The sequence below is a fragment of the Rhincodon typus genome, chromosome 2, assembly GCF_021869965.1.
Source record: "Rhincodon typus isolate 14 chromosome 2, sRhiTyp1.1, whole genome shotgun sequence".
Classification (NCBI taxonomy): Eukaryota; Metazoa; Chordata; class Chondrichthyes; order Orectolobiformes; family Rhincodontidae; genus Rhincodon; species Rhincodon typus.
In genome coordinates this window covers 128,456,392-128,480,252 of record NC_063333.1, presented here as the reverse complement: position 1 = coordinate 128,480,252, position 23,861 = coordinate 128,456,392, and the positions used below count along the sequence as shown (strand labels likewise).

Sequence of the window (23,861 nt, the reverse complement as noted above, 5' to 3'; positions counted from 1 at the left end):
GAACAAAACCTGGGTCCCCGGCGCTATGAGACAGCAGTGCTAACCACTGCGCCATTGTGCCGCCCCTGTTGCTGTGTGCAAGCAAGCATGCTTACAAGTGAAGCTGTTTCGTTACACTGGTCAAGTCTTGCCTACTGAGTTTTTCCTACCTGCTGACTCCCATTAGCATGGTATAGTCTCCTCTCTTTGTCTCAACTGGCCTCCTCTGCTTACAGATGGGACGCCATTCCAAACCTGAAAAAGCCATTTTAAAGATGGGGTGCAGATTTATGGCACTGAACCTGCACGATGGCTAGCTGTGTGAAACCTTGGACTTAATCCTCTGCCTCTGATCCCGACCCTAAAGAGTTTTAAATTTCAGCCCAAGGCGTTCCAGTATGATAGGAGAAAAAAAAGGGGATGGGCCTAGCTAAATTGTTCTTGTAGGGAACTGACAGAATCAACAAACTAAAAGGTCTCTTTCTCTGCCTTGTGATTTTAATTGGTGCTTTCTGACAAACTGTGTACTCACTAATATAAAGACAAGTTAATAGATCAATTTTCATGAAGCTTTACCCTTTTCCTCAATTTCCATTTGAAATCATTGATTAAGAAGGGCTAAGTGTATGTTGTGGGGCCCATGTTTGTTATTCTCCATGACTTCTTGGTAATATGCAATGAAACACAGCGATCAAAAGATAAAAAGGTATCAAAGTGAATGAATTATCATACAGTAGTACAGTAAAGGGAGTCAGGAATATGATATCAGTAAAGACCTGATCTTGAACACAAACAGAAAGGGTTAGAGAAACTCAGCAAGTCTGGCAGCATCTGTAGTGAGAGAAACAGTCAACATTTTGCATCCAGTGATCCTTATCCAGAACTCTAGGGTGGCAGAGCAGTTCAGTGGTTAGCACTGCTGCCTCACAGCACCAGGTACCTAGATTTGATTCTAGCCTCACCTGACCGTCTGTGTGGAGTTTGTACATTCTCCCCATGTCTGTGTGGGTTTCCACCCACAGTCCAAAGATGTGAAGTTTAGGTGGATTGGCCACGTTAAATTGCCCACAGCTTCCAAGGACGTGTGGGCTCAGTGGGTTAGCCATGGGGAAATGCAGGGATATGGTGGGTCTGGGTGGAATGCTCTTCGGAGTGTCAGTGTGGACTCGATGGGCCAAATGGCCAGTTTCCCTACTGTAGGGATTCTATAAAGGTTTTAATGATGATGAAGTGTCACTAGACTCAAAATTTTAACTCTGCTTCTCTCTGTATAGATGCTGCCAGACCTGCTGAGTTTCTCCAGCACTTCTATTTATGTTGAAGATTTCCAGCATCCGCAGTGTATTGGCTTTTATTAAGACCTGATCTTGCATTGTTACAACTGTATATTTGTGTGTAATGTGACACTGGTTCAAGCAAGTGAAAATTGAACACCTTGCTGATGGCAACTTGATTTTGGAATGTAAAGTTGGAGTTCATAAGAGTAATAACAGAAACAGAAATACTTAAGAAGAGTTGGTCATTTCAAAATAAATTAATTGAAAATAAACAGGAGACTGTAAGATGGATAGAAAGCAACGTGGACGGGGACAGTCCAGTCCTTGGTAAAAAGTAATAAAAAAAAGGTTACAGTATTCATGTTACACGGCTAATGATGTGCATACAAAAATCTAGAAACGGGGTTGAGGCCAGAGATAAAGAACCTACAGAGTAGTCAGTGGGGGCCAGGAAGTAGAAAGTTGCTAAATTCTCCACACCTGGAGTAGCCAGGAGCAATCTGATGTTGGATCAACATCTTGTTCATCCCAGATGAACAGAACATGAATCTAGAGCTAAAGAAGGGAATATCTAAGTGACAGTGTGCAAAGTAATTGGGCAGTGTAAAAGTTTGAGGTGCTCTGATCACCCCATGTGTTGTGATGGGATGAGAGCTCAGCAGGTGGCAGTATTAGTTAACCCAATGGAGACAGAAAGATTTTAAGTATGATGGCATTCCTCAAGTCTAAAAGTTGATAAGGGGATAATGCAAGAGAGAGCTTGGCACTGCTTCCCTCCATGCCCGCTTAAACTTCACCATCTATATGAGCGAACCCACATGGTTCAGGTGGGGAATTGGGACATTCAGGATAAGCAGAGAACTTCTGATTTGGGTCCTCGGGTACTTGTCACTCCCACAGCAACTTACCCAATCTCCTTGTAATGAGGAGAGCAGGGGTAGGAAGATACAGCATGATCCCAAATCCTCCACTCCCTGTGGAGGCGATGGAGGCAACACTGCCTTTTGTGGCTCCATGGGCAAGGAAGGGATTCAGGTATGGGACATGATGCAAAGATCAAAGACTGCACAAATGGACATGTTCTTAACATCAACCAGAGGTCAATCCTAGGCCATATAAAGGAGTTCCATTAGAAATCTAGGGCTGTACACCTGGGCGGTAACAAATGCGTTTTGAAAAAGAAAATTAGTTAAAAGCTGAAAATGAAGGTTACAATTGCTGTGAGAAAGAAAAGCATTACACTTTTCCAACATATTTTATTCTTATTTGACATATATAACCTGCACTTAAACAGTTCTTTTAACATAAGTGTGTTCCAAGAAGCATTAAAAAATAAAGTTAGACAATGAGCTATATAAGGATATATTAGGTCAGATGGCCAAATCATTTCTAAAAGAAAGAAGATGGATTTTGCCAAAAATGAATGTCTTAAAGGAGGGGCGTCCTCAAAGAGGCTCTGAACTCATGGAGAAACTGACCCAACTCCACAAATTGTTGTGGATGGGAGAAATATTGATAGAAGATACCCATTGGGAATCTAAAGTACACTCTATATAATAATGATACTCACTTCCTCCTCAGAAATTGATCTGAGATTTTGTCAGTGGCTCCACAAGAGTTTTTGTCTGATAATGTTGACCATAGTAATAGTGATTTCATATTCTGCATGCAAAAACACTGTTCATGTCTTCGTTCAGTGGTTAACTGAAACTGCACCTACAGGTACAGAGGTTGGACAATTTTGTGTACATTATGAATACTTTTATAGTCATTTCAGTGTTACCAATAGCCAGCTCCAGGCTTTTTTCTTTTATTCACTTGTGGTACATGAGCATTGGTGGCTGGATCAGCCATTATAGGCCATCCCTAGTTACCATTGGGAAGGTGCCGGTAAGCTGGCTTCTTGAACCCCAGCAGTCCATGTGCTGCGGGTAGACCCACAATGCCATTAGGGAGGGAATTCCAGAATTTTGACCCAGTGACAGTGAAGGAACGGCAGTTGTTTTTCCAAATCAGGATGGTGAGTGGCTTGAAGGGGAACTTGCAGGTGGTGGTGTTTCCATATGTCTGCTTCAATTATCTTACTAGATTGGGTAGCTGTGGGTTTCAAAAGCTGCTATCTAAAGTTCTTTGGCGAATTTCTGCAGTGCATCTTGTAGATTGTACACACTGCTGCTAGTGAATGCTAGTGTTAGAGTAACTGAATGTTTGTGGATATGGTGCCAATCAAGGAGGCTGCTTTGACCTGGAGGGTGTCACTCTCTCGAGTTTTGTTTGAGCTGTGCCCAACCAGGGCAAGTGGGGAACATTTCATCATATGTATGCCTGAAAAATAGACATTATTGCTGTAATCAATTCCTATTAATTATGGTGTGTGGCAATTAGCAATGTTTTTGGCATAAAGTTACGGCAGATGTAGGGGATATAAAATGATATCCTGAGATTGTCCTGAGTCTGCCACAACCCTAGCCTAACTGTGATGCTATTTGCAAGAAAGAGGTGCTGAAATTGAGTACAGAGTTTTAAAGGCTTCAGAGTTTGAATCAAGTGGTTGTTGTAGACATTAACAGTTACACTTGCACGAATGTTAATCGGATTAGATATATCAGCTGGTGGTAGTCATTTGAATGGATTCCATTGCCGTTCTGATGATGAAAAGGATACAGCCACTCTGTATGCTGGTGCTGCTTTACTTAAATGCATTGGGAATTTTGAATTATTACAAACAGCTTGTTCAAAAACTAAAAATACATGAAAGCAAATTTTTGTTGAAAGGATTAAAATGTTGAAAGTAATGTTATCCCGATAACTCCTGACAATGAAGGCACAGGGAAGAAGCAGGGTTTGTGGATGACAGTAAATGTAATGAAGTACTTCAGTATCTCAAGTTACATAGCTTAGTGGACAAAGCATTGATTTTGTCAACCAAGGGTTACATTTCAATTCCCACCTGGCATTATCGCAGATGGGTGGTAACCACTGTGCACATGATGAGCCAAAGGGTCTCTTCAGTGTTGTAAAAGTATCTATGAGAATCTACTAGCCTGTGGGATCAGCACCCAATGTGTTAAGGTACCTTCTGCTGAGCTTATGATCATGAGGTATCAACCGATTTCAGGCCCAGCACCACCACAGACAAACAGGATTATCAAATGTGTAAGGGTCTGTCAAACATGTGATCATATGTGTTTATAGGGGATGAGACTGAGTTTGAAAGGACAACGTAACCATGACATCTTGAATTTTGGAAGACATTAAGAAGACTCAGTGAATTTGCCGTGTCCATGTTTAGTAATACTGCAGTTATACAGCAGTATCTTAGCTTTACTATGATTTATTGGTGATATGCATGGAAGATAATGATCAAAGGTAAAAACAGTATATGTGTCGATGTATGAGTACCACGCTTGAAGGGAATCATGAATAGTGTCTCAATAACAACCTGGTTGTGCGTTATTACAACTGTGTGGATATTTTTAATCAACTCGCTCAGCCATATTACCATACATGTCTGAGGCAGGTGGGACTTTGAATTCAGACCTTCTGACCCAGAAGAAGGGACACTACCACTGAGACACAAGAACTCTTGCTACAAGAGTATATATGTGTGCAAACAACCATTTAAGGTATCAAGATAAATGTAAATGAGAAAGCAATCCAATAGTGGTGATATGCCTCTTTAAACTGTAGAAATTCATGTGTTGAAGGCCCACCCACATCCCTTTTAAGTAGACTAGTTCCGGGATTTTGAGCCAGTGGTGTTATAGTCATGGGAATATATTTAAGTCAGGATGTCGTGTGATGTTTGGAAAGGAACTTAGAAGTGATGGTGTTATCATGTTTTTGCTGCTTTCTTTCTTCCATGTGGTTGAATGTGCAGGTTAGGGAGGTCTTGTTCAAAAAATCCTTGGTGAGATTTTGAAGTGGAATTTGTAGATGGTACCCATTAGTGTCATTGTGTGCTTGTTGTAGCCAGGCTTAACGTTTAAGGAAGTAGATGGTGTGACAATCAAGATTTGGCTTGGATGGCAATCAGCATCTTGAATGTTGTTAGAACTGTTTATCAAGGGAAGAATATTCCATCAGACTCCTGTCTGTGCTTTGATGGTGGGAAGACTTGCTACAGACAAACCCGTCTCTGACCTCTTGTAACCACAGTATTTCTGTCACTCAATATTGAGAGTGGACCATTCAATAATGTTAATGCAACTGAGTGTCAAAGGTAGTGATTAGATTTAATTTAGTCAAGACTATGATTGCCTAGCATGTGTGTGATTCCAGCAGGGATTCAAGAAAGTGGCTCACCACTCCCGACTCATGGGCAGTCAGAGAAGGTCAATAAATGCCAGCCTTGCTAATGAAGCACACATCTGAATAAGGAATAATGGAAGTTATTTGTCACTTACCAGCCCACACCTGAATGTGTCTTATGTCTTGCTGCAGCCAGATACAGACTGCTTCATGATCTGAATAATTTGCGACTGAAACTGAACACTGTAGGTTTAAACTAACATCCCAACCTTGACTTAATGTCATTCAAAGGCAGGAGAGGTCAGTACTTCTTTGATTCTGAAGGGAAATACAGCTGTTTCTCTGCCTTCACCTATTGAAAACACTTGCATCTTCTGACAGGACAGCAATCTAAAGCATGAAATCCTGACTTCGTTTCCCCTGCCTCAACCACTGATGCTAATGTTAATTGTGTTAACTTTATCAATACCACAATGAGGCCACTTGCCCCAACATACAATCAGGGATGACACTGGACTTTTAGCCTGAATTACAAAGAACTGCATTATGCAATGCAGGTTTGAACTGAGCCTTTGGAAACATATGCTATTATTCTAATGCATTGAACTGGTTTCAAATCTTGTAAAAATGCTATTTAAGATACAGATCTTGTTCTGGCTTCCTGATCTTTGAAAGTTCTGTCCAAGATTGGAAATAAAGCTACATTCTGGATTAAATTATAAGGGCATCATGATAACAATTGACAGAATGGAATGAGTTATTGAAGTGTACTGGATCTTGGTGTAACATTCCACACTTTTGGGGCAGAGCATGGAGTAGTGCTATTGTCAGGCTAACGTTCTAGGGATGTGGGCTCAGATTTGAAAATGAAAGGTTGTGAAATGTAAACTTAAGGGCTGTTGTGGTGCAGTGCTAGTATCCCCACCTCTGAGCCAGGAGGCCTGTGTTCAAGTGCCAGAGGTGTACTCCGAGAGGATCCAAGGTTATATCATCAAGCTGCTATTTCCCAATTTCAGTAACATCACAATGTTTTACATGAGAACCATATGGGGGCTGAGCAGTTGATGTGGGCCACTGACACTATTGGTAGAGGTTGCAGATCAATTGTGGATGGTGAGATGAGCAGGGAAACCAAGTTTGGGAAAGGAAGAAACATATGTTGCTTCACTGTTTCCAATAGGCTTTTCCACTGATAATGGAAAATATTTAGCTTCAGCATGCTTCAAATTATATAGTCAATGCTTTTATTTGCAGCAGATAGCAGCTTAATATTGTTTTGTTCCTCTTTTATTAAGAGGTAAAGTCACCATTGTCTTAACAGACCATAAGGCTGCTCTCTCATTAGAGAAAGGTGACTGGTGGTGGTTTAACCTGAGGGTCACCATGCTTCAGGCAAGGGGACAGGTTGAGAAGGAGTGTCTTGTCATGGTAACCTCAGCTGCTGGGGGAATTGAGCTTATGCTGTTAACATTACTCAGCATTGCAAACCAGCCAACTAAGCTAAACCTACATTAGAAATTGAAAAGCAAGAATATCTAATTTTAAATTTCTGCACAGACAATTAAATAAGGAATCTCTACGCTTTCTAACTTAAAGTTACCCATCAGATTCTGCCTGTAAACTGCCCCCAAAACTGAATGCTGGCGACAGCCTGCGGGTGCAGGCAGCCCACAAACAGCTGAGAAAATAGTGTTTTTTTAAATGTGGAATACTTTTCTGGGAACTGTTCAAGGCAGAACTCTGAACACAAGTACAGATTCTGACTACTAGATTCTTCTTATTTAAGCCTTACATCCAATATCCTAAGGATTCAGAAGCTTACATACGTATTTGCTCTTGTGCACCTTATTAATAATTTTAATTTTAGCATTTTGGCTCCTGTGCACCTTAATAATAATTACTTATTCATGAATCGGACATTTAAGACTGATAGAGATAGGACTCCGGAAATGGAGTGGGAAACAGATCTAGAAGAGGCTCTCTAAGCCCCATTCCACCAAACAAAACATGGAGAAAGACAATGAAACAGTCTAAGCCAGTACAGGGTTACATTTATGATGTAGTTCAACAGTGACTGGGGAGATTGGAGTTATGGTATAGAGAGCCAAGCACAAACCTTTAAAACGCCGTATCATTGTTAGAAGTTCTCTTACCTTGTGGAGGAGGATGGGGAATACAGATACTACGAACAATTCTTCTTTTAACTTTACTTAAGTCACCAATGTCTTTAATAAACAGTTTTCTCTGTGGTGATCCAGTAATTTTCAGAAGCTCAGAGCCTTTTGCGTTTTGAATACCGAGCGCAAATATTAGAATATTCTGTTTGTGCAACTCAGCAGCTGCTGTAACTACACTGTCAACAGATGTCCCAGATGTAATCACTAAAAGGTAGAGGGGCACCTTTTCATTTCTTCGATTTCCCTCCAATTTCTGGAGGTGGGCGTTCACAAATGTCAAAGCGGCTCCAGTGGCGGTTTCCCCACCAATCTGAGTGATTTCATCAATCTTGCTTTTTAGCACGTCATGCGAATCAGACTGTGTCAAGTAGAATTCAAAACGCTGTGTTGTACCGTACTGGACCAAAGCAAACTGGAAATGATTTTCACCAACATTAAACAACTTGACAAAGTCTTTCAAGCCGCTCTTCATTGACTCAAAGTCACCGCTTGTTACTACCTCTGAGCCATCCAGAAGGAAAACAATGTCTGCTTTCTTGAGTTCACATTCTGTATAAAATAAATAGAATTAGAGAGCATTTAGAGCAAGGTCACATGATGTGTTGAAAAAAATGTACAGAAAAAATCATAGAGTGGGCAAATACAGATTAATATTTGAACCACCCATAAATTTCTACTTGGTGAAGAATACAAATATGAGCCTGTACAAGTTGGTGGAGATTCAAAGAACTTTTTTTAATTAAAGATTTCAAGGAATTGATTACAAATCCTGGAGCTAGATTTCAAAGGTTGCAGGTTTGGAACCCATTGTGAGTAGAGTCTGAATTAAGTACTCATCTACCCTGTTCAATCAGAATAAGTCTGTCTTCTGCCAAAGATTCTGTGCGGACATCCTTCCCCACTGGGTACCAGTACCTTAGGCTGAAACCAAAAAGAAAGGTTATGAAGTGAATCTCCTAAGGCATCGCACTAGTGGATGCAACAGTGGCATATACCACACAGTATCTCAGATTTACCCCATTGGCTTTTGTTTCACAGTTTTATGCTAATAGACCTCTAAGGAATTGCCTGTTTTCAACTGCAAGGCAGTGTCAAGCACCAATATAATTGGCACCTGCTTTTGCCACTGGCACCAACCAGACAGCTCCTGCCTTCTAGAGGCTCATGAGCCAATAAATAAGTGCTGTGCTAATCTCCTGCTTGATTAAGGAGTTTACAATTAAAAATAATATCCCATGAGTGCATTTGAGAAGCAGTATCAGACCCAGACTCTATGTGAGCACTAAGGGAGGTGATGGCCTAGCGGCATTATTGCTGGACTGTTAATCCAGAGACCTAGGTAATATTCTGGGAACCTAAGCTCAAATCCCACTGTGGCAGTTAGTGGAATTTGAAATTTTAAGAAAATATGGAATTATGAGTGTAATGATGACCATGAATCTGTTGTTGGTTGTCAGGAAAAACACATCTGGTTTACTAATGCTCTTTAGGGAAGGAAACTGCCATCCTTATTTGGTCTGACCTATATGTGATTCCAGACCCACAGCAGTGTAGTTGACTCTTAAGTGTCCTCTGGGCAATTAGGGGTGGGCAATAAATGCTGCCTGGCCAGCTATGCCCTCATCCCATGAATGAACTTAAGAGAGGATTATTTTGAAAATCCAATCTCTGGTTTCAGCATTAGTGCCAATAGTGTTAGTGCTCCTGTCACAACCTTGCAGAGGACTCATTAATCTTATTGGGAGTTTATTCTAGTAGAAATTAGGTCAGCTACATTCAATTTGTTTTTCCATAGTGTTTATACAAGGAGCAGATATGTTTTACTGAAATTTCGAGAAGACGTGAGAAGAATGTAAGAAGAACCTCAGAGATATCATAAGAAAGTTCTTTCTAGGATTGAAAATGGAACCAGGGCAGAACAACCTTGAAGCAATTAGTACCTTTTTCAAAAAAGCTCCAAAGACGTAAAATATGCTGAATAATAGCTAAAGATTGTCTCAGTTAAGGAGAAAAGGAGTAAACGGAAGACAAAAAGGAAATGAAGGCATTGACAATATCTTGATTTTTCACTCCCTGAGCAACATATTTACATGCCCTATATATTCAAATTGAATCATTTTTTGTACACAAGAATGTTGCCCTGTTACAATTTATAAACATACTTGCATTACCCTCCTTAATGCTGAAGTACATTAAGGCAAAAAGAGGTTTAGCTGCAAACACGTGGACTAATTTTATTTGGCAACATGCTCAATGTGATTACAGATGGTTATGGATTGAAGAAAAATGTGTGGTAACAAATGATTTAAATTTTTTTCACACAGTCATGGAACCTCAATGTCGCTGGAATGGCCTTTATTGCCTGGCCCTAGTTGCCCTTGAGACGGTAGTGGTGAACTGTCTTCTTGAACTGCTACAGTATATGTGCATCAGTTGGATGTATAATGCCATTAAAGAGGGAATTCTAGGATTAGATTAGATCATTAGATTGTCTCTTATTGGAGATGGTCATTGCATGGTATTTGTCTGGTGCAAATTTTACTTGCCACTTGTCAGCCTAAACCTGGATATTGTTTGGTTTTTGTCATATTTGAACATGGACTGCTTCATAATCTGAGCACCCACAAATGGTGCTGAACGTTGTGCAATCATTGGTAAATATCCTCATGTCTGACTTTATGGTTGGAGGGATGGTCATTAACGAAGCAGCTGCAGATGTTTGGGTCTAGGACATGAACATGAGGAACTCCTGCAGAAATGTCCTGCAGCTGAGATGACTGACCTCTAAAATCCACAACCACTTCCTTTTGTGCCAAGTATGATTCCAACCAGCAGAGAGTTTGCCCCTGATTCCCACTGACTCCAGTTTTGCTAGGGTTCACTGATACCACACTCAGTCAAATGTCGCCTTGATATCAAGGGCTGTCACTCTCACCTCACCTCTGGAATTCAGCTCTTTTGTCCATGTTTGAACCAAGGCTGTAATGAGATCAGGAGCTGAGTGGCCCTGGCGAAACCCAAACTGGGTGTTTCTGAGCAGGTTATTGCTGAGCAGGTGCTGCTTGCTAGCACTGTTAATACACCTTCCAGCACTTGACCGAGAATCGAGAGTAGACTGATCTGGCAGTAACCGGCCAATTTGGATTTGTCCTGCTTTTTGTTTACAGGACCCATCTGGACATTTTTCCACATTGTTGGCAGATGCCAGTGTTGTAGCTGAACTGGAACAGCAAGTACAGGTTCTGGAGCAGATGCCTTCAGTACTATTGTCAAAATGTTGTCAGGGCTCTTGGCCTTTGCGATATCCAGTGCCTCCAACTGTTTCTTGATATCATGTGAAGTGAATTAAGTTGGCTGAAGACTGGCATCTGTGATGCTGGGGACCTCTGGAGGAGGTGAGATGGATCATCCACTCTGCATTTCTGGCTGAAAATCATCATGAATGCCTCAGCCTTATCTTTTGCATTCCTGCTTAATTCTCCATCACAATTCATGACTGGATGTGACAGGACTACAGAGCTCGATTTGACCATTGGTTGTGGGATCACTTAGCTATGTCTATCACTTGTTGCTTAGGTTGTTTGGCAAGCAAATAGTCCTGTTTGGTAGCTTCACCAGGTTAACATTTCACTTTTAGCTATGCCTGGTGCTGCTCCTGGCATGCCCTCTTGCATTCTCCATTGAACCAGAGTTGATCCCCTGGCTTGAGGGTAATGGCAGAATGAAGGATATGCTAGGCCACAAGGTTGCAGACTGTGTTGGAGTACAATTCTGCTGTTGCTGATGTTCTCACACCATCTCACAGCATCAGGACAGCAAGACTGGATGCCCAGTCTTGAGATGCTAGATCTGTTTGAAGTCTGTCCCATTTAGCACGGTGATAGTGCCATAAAATACATTGTAAGATATTTTCAATGTGGCAACTGGATTCATCTGCATAAGAACTGTGCAGTGGTCACTCTTACCAACACGGTCATGGACAGGCACATGTACAACAGGCAGAATGGTAAGGATGAGGTCAAGAATGTTTTTCCCTATTGTTGGTTCCTTCACTACCTGCTGCAGACGCAGTCTAGCAGCTATATCCTTTAGAACCCGACCAGCTTAATCAGTAGTACTGCTGCTAAGCCTCTCTTGGTGGTGGACATTGAAATCCCTACAACACTCTGTCGTCCCCAGTGCTTTCTCCAAGTGTTGGTCAACATGGAGGAGTACTGATTCACCAGTCCAGGAAGGCTAATAAGGAGTAATTAACAGGGGGGTTTCTTGTGCGTGTTTGACTTGGTGCCATGAGACTTCATGAGGGTCACTGTTGAAAGCTCTCCAGGCAACTCCCTTCCAGCTGTACTCTATAGTGCTGTTACCTCCTCTGGGCCTCTCCTGCTGGTGGGTCAGGTCATTGTAGGTTATGATTCTGACTGTATCATTATGTAAGGCTGTTGCTTAACTAGTCTGTGAGACAGCTCTCCTAATTTTGGCACTAACCCCCAGTTGTTAGTAAGGAGAACTTTGCAGAGTTGACAGAGGTGATTTTGCTGTTTAATTTCTGGTGCCCAGGTGGTCCATCCAGTTTCATTTTCATTGTTACAACTGAGTGGCTTGCTAGGCCATTTCAGAGGGCAGCTAAGGGTTAATCACCATGCTGCAGGTTTGAACACACAAGGTGAGGATGGCAGTTTCCTTCCCTAATGAACATTAGTGATTCAGATAGGTTTTCCACCTATTGATACTGATTTCTCGGTTATCATTAGATTTTAAATACCAGATTTTTAAGGAATTCAAATTTCATCTACAGTGATAGCAAAGTTCAAACTGGGTGTCAGAACATTACCTGGGTCACTGAATCAATAGTCTTGCGATAATACTAGTAAGAGAACTAATACTGGCCAAAGGGTACTGTAGTTCCATATAATCACCCATGGAGGAGCAGGAGACTTTGGACTTGTTCACGGCACTAAAGCTACCACACAATTTCAGATTTCACAACAGGAGTTCCATTGCAACAGAATGAGAAAATGACTGCAGTTCCTCCTGGCATGCACATGACATGGTGCTTACGTGAACAACTTTGGTTACATGGATCTCCAGTACAAGTACGACTTGGAAATGAGGCAATGTGAATCCCTTAATACTTAATTGGTTCTTTTCTGTCATGCAGATCAGAGTGAAGACGAAAACAAGGACATTTCGTAAGACTAGGGTGAGCCATCAAGAGAAGGAGGAATCACGTTGGATACAGTCACATCATTCCCCATATCTCCACCGGTACACATTCTCTTATCTCTGTGAATTTGCCTTTGAGATTAAATGCAGAGTCACAAACATTGCGGATGTTACCTACAGAAACCTTGATAGTGAAGGTCATTAATAGCCAGAGGACTGCCAGAGCCCTAGGCTAATGATATGCATGTGAAGGTTTTGGCAACACAAATAGGCTGTAAATGTAGATATGGCAAAGAGAACATCTACTAGAACTCCAGAAGCAACACTGTATGGAAGATGGAAGTGTCTACCTAGACCAGAAATAGAGCAGTGTCTCTAATGGATGCGTCATTGACATTTTTCTTGAAGATTAGCGATCTTCATGGAGATCCAGAATCAGCTGACTGGCCAGTGGATGCCGGAGATGCATGCAGACCTAAAGCGTAACTGCTTTATTGTACAGGCTGTACTCAGCAGTCACAAGGCAATAAGAGGGCAAGCCACCTGAATTCTCCATCAGGAACTGTTTCTTCTCAAGTGAGCTGGAGGTGTAAGGATGAAGTAGCGTCTTCCTTCTGTGCGTGGGGGCTTCCTTCAAGACGTGGACCAAGATCCTTGGCACTTGTGTGGATGACAGCGATCACCTCAAGAAGCCATGATGACTGAAGTTCTCAATAAACTGGAACCCTCCAGGTCATCCAATTACATACAGCAGCAAGGTTACCAAGGCCTCTACCTTAGGTACACCTCTTAGGATCCCTCGCCAGAGAGTTAAAAGAGCACCTGGCTGCATTTGGATTGCGCAGTAATTACAATACTTTGATAAGTTTGTCTTCTGTTGCTTACTGGAGCTGCTTGTCATTACAACTCTTGTCGGTATCTTTGCTCGCTCAATAGTGTTGAAGTGATAGACGAAGGTGTATCCGTTCAGCTTTTCAGCTGTGCACCTGTGTGTGAACCGGGCAATGGGATGCAAAATAAAGGAAACGATGGCAGGGCTGACTAAAAGGTGAGGCCTTATTAGAATCTTTCCCGAAAGGCAACAGATCACAGGAAATAGTTATGCATTCAGACACCTTGGACCTCTTGTGCTGCAGTGACGGTGCCATTATCTCTGAGCCAGGAGGCCCAGAACAAATCCCTCCTGCTCCAGACACGTGTAATAATCTCTGAACAAGTGATTAGACAATATCTACAGGCACCTTTAGTATCCCTTGTGTGTACATCATTGTACTTTGCCTGTGGTCTAAGGAGTACCTCAACTTGTGTCAGATCTGATCATTCACATCCTTATCTCGGAGGAGGCATCATGGTGCTCACTGCCTCCCTCCCCTGACCCTCTATACTGCTAGGCAGTGCACTTCGCAACAGACCTCCACATTAAGCAAATCTCTAGTTGGGACGAACTGAATGGCTGTACCAGATTGGTGGGGACACTTCATATTTAGAAATAATGGATGATCATTCAAATTGGTCCATGACAGAAGTCATGTCTCTCCCTTGTTGAGGTGCATATGTTTCTCACATGTATTAACAGCAATATCCTCAGTAGTGAGCCCATATTCCTCACTGTACATTCTTGAAAGGACACAGTAGGGGCCAGAAAAGCTGTTGCACTCTGTAATTGCTGGAGCTGGAACTGGTCCCTGGGAAATGGGGACACACCTGAAAGATCTATTTTTGGCGGTCGCAGACCAGTTGGACGTTAATGTAGGGACCCCTTCTTGTTGAAGAAGATTAGTGGCTGTTCTGGAGGAGCATGTGTGTAGTTGATGAAACTTTACCCTGGGGAGTCTAGTAAGGGACCCAAATACCACAACCCTCTCTGATTGATTTTCCAATCAGTTTGAGAGCCCACATGGTCTCTGGATCTCTTCAACACAGTATTGGTCACCATAGCCCCACAGACCGAGAGATTCTACAGATGTCACTGTAAGATCCCCAGAAAGAGGGGTGTAAGTTGACAGCCACAGTGGTCTTCAGCAGCTCTGATATTGGGGGTCAGTCACTCCCAGGGTCTCAGCTGGACCTTGTGAAGAGGTCAGTGGTGGTTTCCATGCAGAGCCACAGTCTTCACTGGCACTGGGCTTGGTCATTTGGAGATGGATCAGGCTCAACTGGTAGACACTTGCCAGTTTGCAGATGCCAACTGGCATACTCCACTTCTATGGCATACCCACCCAAAGCTGTTTCTCTTGTTGGCACTGATGTGTCCACCAATGTTTAGACCTCCCTCCCCACTCAGCTGACTCTTCTCCTCAACAGAGTCTCCCAAATCTTGAGTTCTTCGCTCAGGGCTAGTGTCACTGCCCTGTGCAACCATGGGTAACAAGCCCCACAGTGCTACCCACTTCGCTCCTTCTGCTAAAGCCTGGCAGTGGCCTCTTTGGATCCCCTTCCTGTCAATGAACACTGGTTTTCCAGATACCAGCACTTGCTTGCTACCTCGTTCATCAGATAGGATATCTGTGTAGTATTAAAATAATAAGAAGCATAAAATTGAACTTAATTGGCCTTGAGTACCTCAATTCATGTTCCACCATCTTGATAGTAAAAGAGCACAGCCCAAGGGTCCCAATGTTATTAAATTCTTGAGTTGACATGAATATAGTGGACATCTGGCCAAATGCACTCCATTTTTTTTAACAGTTCCACACCACCCCAAGTGGCTGCCTTCAAGCTCCCTCAAATTGCTGAGAAAGATGCTCCTGCCCACTAACTCTGCTTCTCTCCTCTCAGATGTTAACAGACCCACTGACCTAAATCTAACACCATACCCTGAGATGAGTTTGGTGATGACAGGGTGGCATTTAATGTCAGAGGGCAGTGTACCCCACTGCCTTCCCTACCCCTCCACTGTTTACATCTGGGCCAAGAAGGCTCACAGACAGACTGCCACCAACTGTGGCTATTCAATAGGTGCTGCTGCTGGTATTCACCCTGTTGGGGGCTTTGGGAGAAAAGGTTTGGGACAGAGGTGTGGAGGTGCCTTGGGCTGATCAAGGGGCACAGCATCAGAATAAGGTTGCTAGCTGAGAGTCACCCCCTGTCCTCTTGCTGCTAAAACTCCTCCCCCACAACCCCCATCACAAGTCCTCCTTCCTGTCATCATTCAACTCTGGCTTGGGTCTCTTGCCCACCCTGGGTCTTTGGTATTTGCATTACCAGTAATAACCATCTGTCCATGGTGGCACTGTCGAGCAATGATGAACTGCTAGCTACTATTTGGCTAACAGCTCTTGGCGGGTGACACTTACAATCGGATTGTCTTAACGTCAGGGAAGGACCACTGTTCCTTGTTTATAGTCTGTTTGATATTTATGTTGCACCTCTTCCTGGAATGAGGTCAAACGCATGACCACTTTGCAAACAATGGGTTAAACCCTTCTAATTTCCATCAAATTCCACCTGCCGAATATTTAGAGCGCTTTCTGCTTTCTGTTCAGATTTCCAGATTCCACACTATTTTGCTTTATTTTAGGGGTCAGTCATAAGTAAATTCTGAAGCTATTTCAACTCTTTTATATGATATAAATGATAATCTTGGTTAATGCCAGAAAATCATTGCCCTTTTAATAGCTCACTTAACCAGATCTTCCATTAGGCACATTGATTTCCATCAAAGATTATTCAGTAGGTTTGGTTTTCCATGCTTTTTTATTTATTTTCTGAAACTGAAGTTTCACAGAATCGGTAAGTCAGGTTAGTTTTGATTTGTGACAATACTATCACTTTAAAAGGTTATTTTTTGGAAGAGAGTTTGGAAGGCAGAGGGAACAAGCTGTCTCTAAGAAAGTAAACAGGCCTTGGGGTTTTTTAAAATGGGAACAATGGATGCAGCCTGCGTGTGGCCAGATCTCACAGACCAGACTTTCTAGTCTTTTTCTCAGTTTTTAGGTTTAGGTTTAAGCATAAGCCTTTGGGATATCAAACGAGTTGGAAGCTTCAGGGAATGTCTCGTAGCTGCTTCTTTCTCTGAATGGTCTCTTGATATTTTTTTTCTCCTCCTGGATTGGAGAACAGCATGTGAGAATCTGTGTCTGAATCTGTGTTTTTGCCAAGGCCTGTGTTTATAGATATTACTATGTTAGAACACTTACTTAGTAACTGGTACTGTATCTATTATTCAGTTAAGCTTTCCAATAGTTAAGTTATTCTAAATTTCTCTTTCTTTTGTTTGTATTTTAACTGTAGTGTTTAAATAAATTGTGTTTTGCTTAACGTTGAGTAGTTTGACCAGTCGCATTGCATCTGGAACACAGCACTTCACATCTACCCTTAAAATAAGAAAAGGTTAGGGTTGAGGCTACCTTCTTAAAATATTTTGAGGAGAGTCTGGTCTGGTCCATAACAGATTAATAATTAAATTTACATTGAGCTTTTAGCATGTTAATCTGGATTATGCATGCAACGGTCTGGATATGATTTATGTCCCAGGTTCCTTGACTGATACAATTTTCTTTTTGAACCAACTACTCACCTGGTTTTGTTTCATTACACAGCAACTGAGAAATTATAGGGGATAACTGCTCCAAATAACCAAAATCTGGAGCATCATAGTAATTGTCTGCTAATTGTGTGATCGACAGAAGTTCTTGTTTGTTAGCACCAGCTACACAAATGGCGTAGACTTCAACACCGTCTTTCTTGAGCTCATTCGCTAAGGACGGTATGTCTTCTGAATCTGTGACTTTTCCATCAGTGATGAGAATAATGAACTGTGGCACAGTGGAATTGCTTTTTCCTCGACCACCTTTCTCTTCAGTCAGAAGGTTCCTTGCGAGTTTCAGAGCCTTCACTGTGTACCTAGGTCCGCGTGTCTCCTTTTGTAATCCCCAAAGTGCACTTCTGATTTCAGCTTTGCTCGTGAAGCTGTCCAGCCTGAATATGGTCTGTGGATTGTTTCCGTACACAATGGCACCAAAGCGAACATTATCCCTGTCAACTTCAGAACGGTTCACGACTGACATCAGGAAGTTCTTCATGCTGTCAAACTGAGGTTTACTTATGCTGTCTGATCCATCCAGAACAAAGACAATGTCTGCAACTTCTATCCTCCCGCACTCTGTTTAGAAAATAGTCCAACAATATGTAATCAGTAGAAGCAAAAACAAAAGGCAAATGCTTGATATCTTAAATAAAAGCAGATGACAAAATTCATAGCAGATCTGGAATAATCTGGAAACAGAAAAGTCAAGTTATTGGTTCAGGTCTAGACTGAAAGCTGGATGCTAAACGAGTCCTTTCCTATAAAATGTTTCCTTTTACGGAAGGTACCCTCAATTCTGGGCATTGAACTTCTGAGACGATATCATGTCCATTTATGGCATGCAGTATAGATTGGCCACAGTGAGGGAAGGGTTACAGCAGGGCCCAGGAGAGAATTCATGGGCACTGGTGCTTCTCCAGTTTCCAGGACCCTTATCGCCCAGGGCACACACATCCCCAACCTCTGACTTTAACCAGCCCCGACATTCCCAGTTCGGGTAGAATTTATGTCAAACGCACTTTAGATAATGGTTAAGAAAAGGGAATAGCTTACTTTCTTCACCCAGAAATGTTACAGAATATCGCAGCAAAAGTCTTTACTTCCTCCTCCATCACTTCAGAATTTGACGTGATCAACCAAACACTGCCTTTCACTTTATTTAATAATGAGGTAAATAAACCTACAAATTACTTTTTAGAGGGAAGGGGTCTTTCTGCCTGGTTGTTTCTAGCGAATGGCATAGTGCAAGATTCAGTCAGTGCACTGTGTAAGCAAAGGCTGGGTGGTGGGGGAATTTTAGGACTCTATCAGTGGCAAGAGGACAGTTTATTAGCAAAGGTTAGCAATGTGGCTACAGGACTGTAGCAGCCTGTGGTGGGAAGGCACAGAATTATTCTGGCCAGTGTCACCTTCTAAACCTAACCCTAAGCCTGATCCATCTCCCACCTGACATCCAGTCACATGCTTTTATTTTTATTTTCCTTCCCTTGCCTTCCACCACTGATATAGTCACAGATTCTAGCTCTTTGCTCTGTCTTTTGTCACCAAAGCCCCACACCACATTACCCCCACCTTACCGTCCTCATCTCTTCGAAGCCAGTATATAGTGTTGAATGGTCCAGCAGGACAAGGCCCAGCTGTGATGGTTTCTAGAGTCAAATAACCTTGCCAGGCTCACCTGTGAAGAGTGGATGCTTGGCTGATTTACTGCACAGGCAGTGACTCCTAAATAACGATAAGTCAACAAATATGACCATCTGAAGGAGTGGAGGAGAAAAAAGCAGTAATAATTCCAACTTGAGACACATTAAGCCTAGTTTTTGGGGTCTGTCCTCAATGATTAACACTGCTGTCAGACAAAACATATAACGGGAATTTTGCTATCCAGCAAAGCACCAATGAGTTTCCAGAATTTAACACCAGTGAGTGAGACTTTCACCACCATCACATATTTGAAATGGTTCTCCCACTGTGGAATCATTCTAATAATTTTCAAAGTAATTTGGAAACTTCAGAAACTCACCTTCAGATCGACTGCACACTTCAAATGATATCGATTTATCCAAATCCTTTAGGGCATCAAAGTTTTCCACATGATAAACTTTGTCTTGGGAACCTGCAATCTCCACAAGCTGGGTGTTATTAGCGTTGATGATACCGATGGCAAAAATATTAACCCCTTTGTCCCTGATGGCTTTGGCAGGTTCATACACCTCATCCTCTGCCTCTCCATCTGTAATCACAATAAGGTACTGTCGCTCATTTGGGCGACCCCCTTTCGAGCTATCAAAGTATTCAGCTGTAAATCTCAATGCACGGCCTGTACATGTCTGCTCATTCAGCTGCTGAACGTTCCGAACAGCGTTCAGTAGTTCTGCTTTGTCATGGTATTGATTGAGTTGGAATTCCAATCTTGTTTGTGAGCTGAACTGTATTAAACCAACTTGGACTCTGGTGTCACTGACTTCAGTTGAGTTGATCAAGGTTTCGATAAACTTTTTCATTTTGTTAAAGTCTATAATCCATATACTTCTGGAACCATCGATTAGAAAAATGATGTCTGCCACCTCAAGTTTACTGCAGACTAGAGGAAAATAAAGCAAAAATACGTTTGTAATTTTGTCACTTGTCATCAAATTATTTCAGTTATTCAATCTTGCCATATCTTTCTAACTTGATTGAATTTTTCGAGGAGATGACAAAGGTGATTGATGAGGGTAGAGCAGTGGATGTTGTCTACATAGATTTTGGTAAGGCTTTCGACAAGGTCCCTCACTGTAAGCTCAGCCAGAAGATTAAGATGCGTGGGATCCACAGTGACTTAGCCTCGTGGATTCAGAATTGTCTTGCCCACTGAAGGCAGTGGGTAGGGGTGGAAGGGTGTTTTCTGGCTGGAGGTTCATGCCTAGTGGTGTTCCACAGAGATCTGTGCTGGGAGCTTTGCTCTTTGTGATTTATATAAATGATTTGGATGAAAGCATAGATAGGTGGGTAGGTAAGTTTGCAGACAATACAAAGTTCAGTGGAGTTGTGAATAGTGCAGAAGGTTGTCAAAGGATACAGCAGATATAGGTCAGTTGCAGAAATGGCACTTGGAGTTTCATCCCGATAAGTGTGAGGTGGTGCACTTTGGGAGATCAAATGTTAAGGAAAAGCATACAGTTAATGGCAGGACACTGAACAGCATTAATGTACAGAGGGATCTTGGGGTTCAAGTCCATAGCTCCTTGAAAGTGGCCAAGCACGTAGATTGGGTGGTAAAGAAGGTGATTGGCATGCTTGCCTTTATTGATCATGCATTGAGTACAAGAGTCAGGAAATCGTGTTGCAGCTTTGTAAGACTTTGGTTAGACCGCACTTAGAACATTGCGTTCAGTTCTGGTCACGAGCATTACTGGAAGGATGTGGAGGCTTTGGAGGGGGGTGCAGAAGAGGTTTACCAGGATGCTTCCTGGATTAGAGGGTATGAGCTATAAGGAGAGGCTAGAAAAACTCAGATTGTTTTCTCTGGAGCGGTGAAGGCCGAGGGGAGACTTGATAGAAGTCAATAAAATTATGAGATGCATAGATAGGGTTGATGATGATAATCGTTTTCCCAGAGTTGAAATGTCTAATACTAAGGGCATGCACTTAAGGTGAGAGGGGCAAAGTTCAAATGGAGAAGTGAGGGGCAAGTATTTTGACACAGAGAGTGGTAGGAGTCTGGAATGCACTGCCAGGGGTGGTTGTGGCGGCAGATGCGATTGGGGCATTTAAGCACAGAAATATGCAAGGAATGGAGGGCTATGGACCTAGAGCAGGCAGAAGGGATTAGTTTAATTTGGCATCATGTTCACCGCAACATCGTGGGCAGAAGGGCATGTTCCTTTGTTGTACAGTTCTTAACATAAAATAACAAACTTTGCTCAAAGGTTGTTGGAAAGTTCCCTATTTGCTGACTCTACTGCAGACCTTGTTGATGCACAACAGGTCTTTTCTCAGCTGAAAGTGGCAGCAGTTCAGCAAGATTTGAATAATGCAATGCTAGATTTCTTATCCTAGCATGTTTAAGGGGGTAGGTTAGATCAGTTGGTTGAATGGCTGGCCTATCAGCATGGGTTCAATTCCTTCACTGGCTGAGCATCTGCCTTCTCAACCACTCCCATCACGTGAGGCACGGTGACCCTCAGGTTAAGTCACCAGTTTCCTCTCTAATGAGAGAGCAGCCGTGTGGTCTTAGAGGACTATGGTGACTTTACTGCCATGTTATGTGCAATAGAAATATATGGGAGACTGTAGTGCAGTGGTAATCAGTAATCCAGAGGCTGAGGGTTACACTCGAACAATTCAAGAATGCGTCTTGCCACCCCTTTCTTGGGGCAATCAGGAAGGAGCAACAAATGTTGTCCTGGCCAGAAAAGCCCATCACTTGAAAGAAATATACATTTAAAAAATAATTAGGAGAATACTTTTCAAAATTGTTGCCCTTATTCTGACTTCTTCGTGTAATTATATCCGTATTAATACAGGCCTAATTACAGCTCCTAACAACAAACAATTAGACTCAAATATATACAATAAAAACAGAAAATGCTGGGATGACTCAGGAGATGAGACAGCATCTGTTGAGAGAGAAACAGAATAAATCAGCCTGACTCTCAACCAAGACGGGGTGTCTTGGGGAACCATTAAAAATGATGGCAGGGACTTGAATTATTCCTTGGCTTCTCAATTTCCAGGAGCACATTTAAAGGGTGTAGACTGGTTCAGGCCATGTGCAAACATCTGGTTCTTCCAATCTGTGGCCACAGGCATAGCCTACTCCTCTACAATTTTCATCAAATTGGGCCAGATTTTAAAGGTTGGTGCTTCTGGAACCTCTGAGAAATCACAAAATACAGTCCATATTACGTGCATTCGAAAAGGAATTTGTCATGACCCCCATGTCCGGCAATGCCTTCCCTAACCTATAGCTCGTCATGTACCCATGCCAAGGTAGGTCCCCCCAAACAACTCAGATGGCCAATGCTGTGCCAATGCCAAGATATATACCCATTCACCCACCCAACACTGTGTAGAAGCAATTAACCTAACAGTGACAGCTGTATGTGTAAAAAAAATTACTTTTATAACTTTCCATGATGTTAAAACTTCAATGCCACAGCCTTATAAAGGTGTCAATCATCCAAAACCTTTAGCTGAAAGACAAGACCATGACACCACTTAACCTGTGACCATAAACATTGTTAAATTGATGGAGGTTAGCCACCCAGAGCTGTCAATCAATCAGGGATGTATGTCAGCTCTTTATTGGAGGTCTGGGCTCTCAACAAAAATATTGTTGTCTGACAGCCCACACATCCAATTGAGACCTGACATACATGTAGCTCTGCTTGATCGATAGCTCTGTCTCATTTCTGTTAGCAATTTCACAAAGTATGTTCGCACAAGGTTAAGTATTTTCAATTACCTGGGGTTTCAGCTATTGACATTTTAAAGGGTCTAGCTCATAGGCACAGTTATTGGATTACAGTCAATGGAGTTTTTCTTAAAACATTGTAGAAAATTATTAATGAATCACTTCTTAAAAACTTTTATTCTAAAATTCAACTTTCACAATCGGGTTCGATGCTTCTGTAGAGTGTATAATAGATGGAAATGTGATATCTCAGCAGGGAGGAGCATTTTGAGCACGGGACATGGGACGAGGGAAAATCCACAACATGGAGCCATCTAAGGCTTAATGAGGGTTGATTGTGGGGTAATCTTCACCCCTGTGGCTGCCTCTGCTATGTTTCCAGTTTCAGCCAGCATGTACAGCATACCTAACGCCCGATATCCACAGCTAAGAAGACCCTCCTGGAGCTGGTAGCTCATGAGACTGGCATGTCCAGTCAGGATCTTTCCCAACTCCTGCTACCCATCTCAAGGATGCAAGCCCACCCTAATGTTTCAGATCAATGAGCTTTCTTTAGAACAGTGACAGGCCTTTGACCTGAAACGTTAACTGTGTTGCTGTCTCCACAGATATTGCCTGGCTTGTTGAGAATTTCCAGCATTTTCTGTTTTTACTTCAGGTTTCCAGCATCCACAGTATTTCGTTTTATACAGACACATTCTGAGTGGATTTTCGGAGTGCTATCCAGAAAAGATTCCTAAAGCACCATCAGTCATGTGTCTTCATGATGTTCTGATTGCCGTTGCTGGCAGGCAAGATTTTGAAAACTTTCCCCATGGCCCAAAAGAGCAGCAACACTAATAATTCCATTCTATCCTAACTAGTTGTCAACGTGCAATAATTTCCCCTAAAGTTCTTTCACTTTGTTAGCTGGAATTATTAGACAGTAAGAAAAATTTGGCAGGGGGAGGTGACGGCCTAGTGGTATTATCGCTGGACTGTTAATCTAGAGACCCAGGAAATATTCTGGGGACAACAAGGTGCAGGGCTGGATGAACACAGCAGGCCAAGCAGCATCATAGGAGCAGAGAGGCTCTCTGCTCCTATGA

At 42.3% G+C, this 23,861-nt stretch overlaps 1 protein-coding gene across 2 annotated transcripts in view; it reads right to left on the bottom strand.

Moving 5' to 3' along the window:
* col6a4a (collagen, type VI, alpha 4a) overlaps window positions 1-23,861 on the bottom strand; it is a 164,989-nt gene that overhangs the window by 113,030 nt on the left and 28,098 nt on the right. For both annotated transcript variants that reach the window (XM_048613282.1, XM_048613286.1), the window contains 3 exons: window positions 19,399-19,959; window positions 17,367-17,951; window positions 7,661-8,233 (listed from right to left, as the gene is read on the bottom strand). In XM_048613282.1, the coding sequence (XP_048469239.1) occupies window positions 7,661-8,233; window positions 17,367-17,951; window positions 19,399-19,959 (1,719 nt within the window). The remainder of the gene's footprint in view (window positions 1-7,660; window positions 8,234-17,366; window positions 17,952-19,398; window positions 19,960-23,861) is intronic.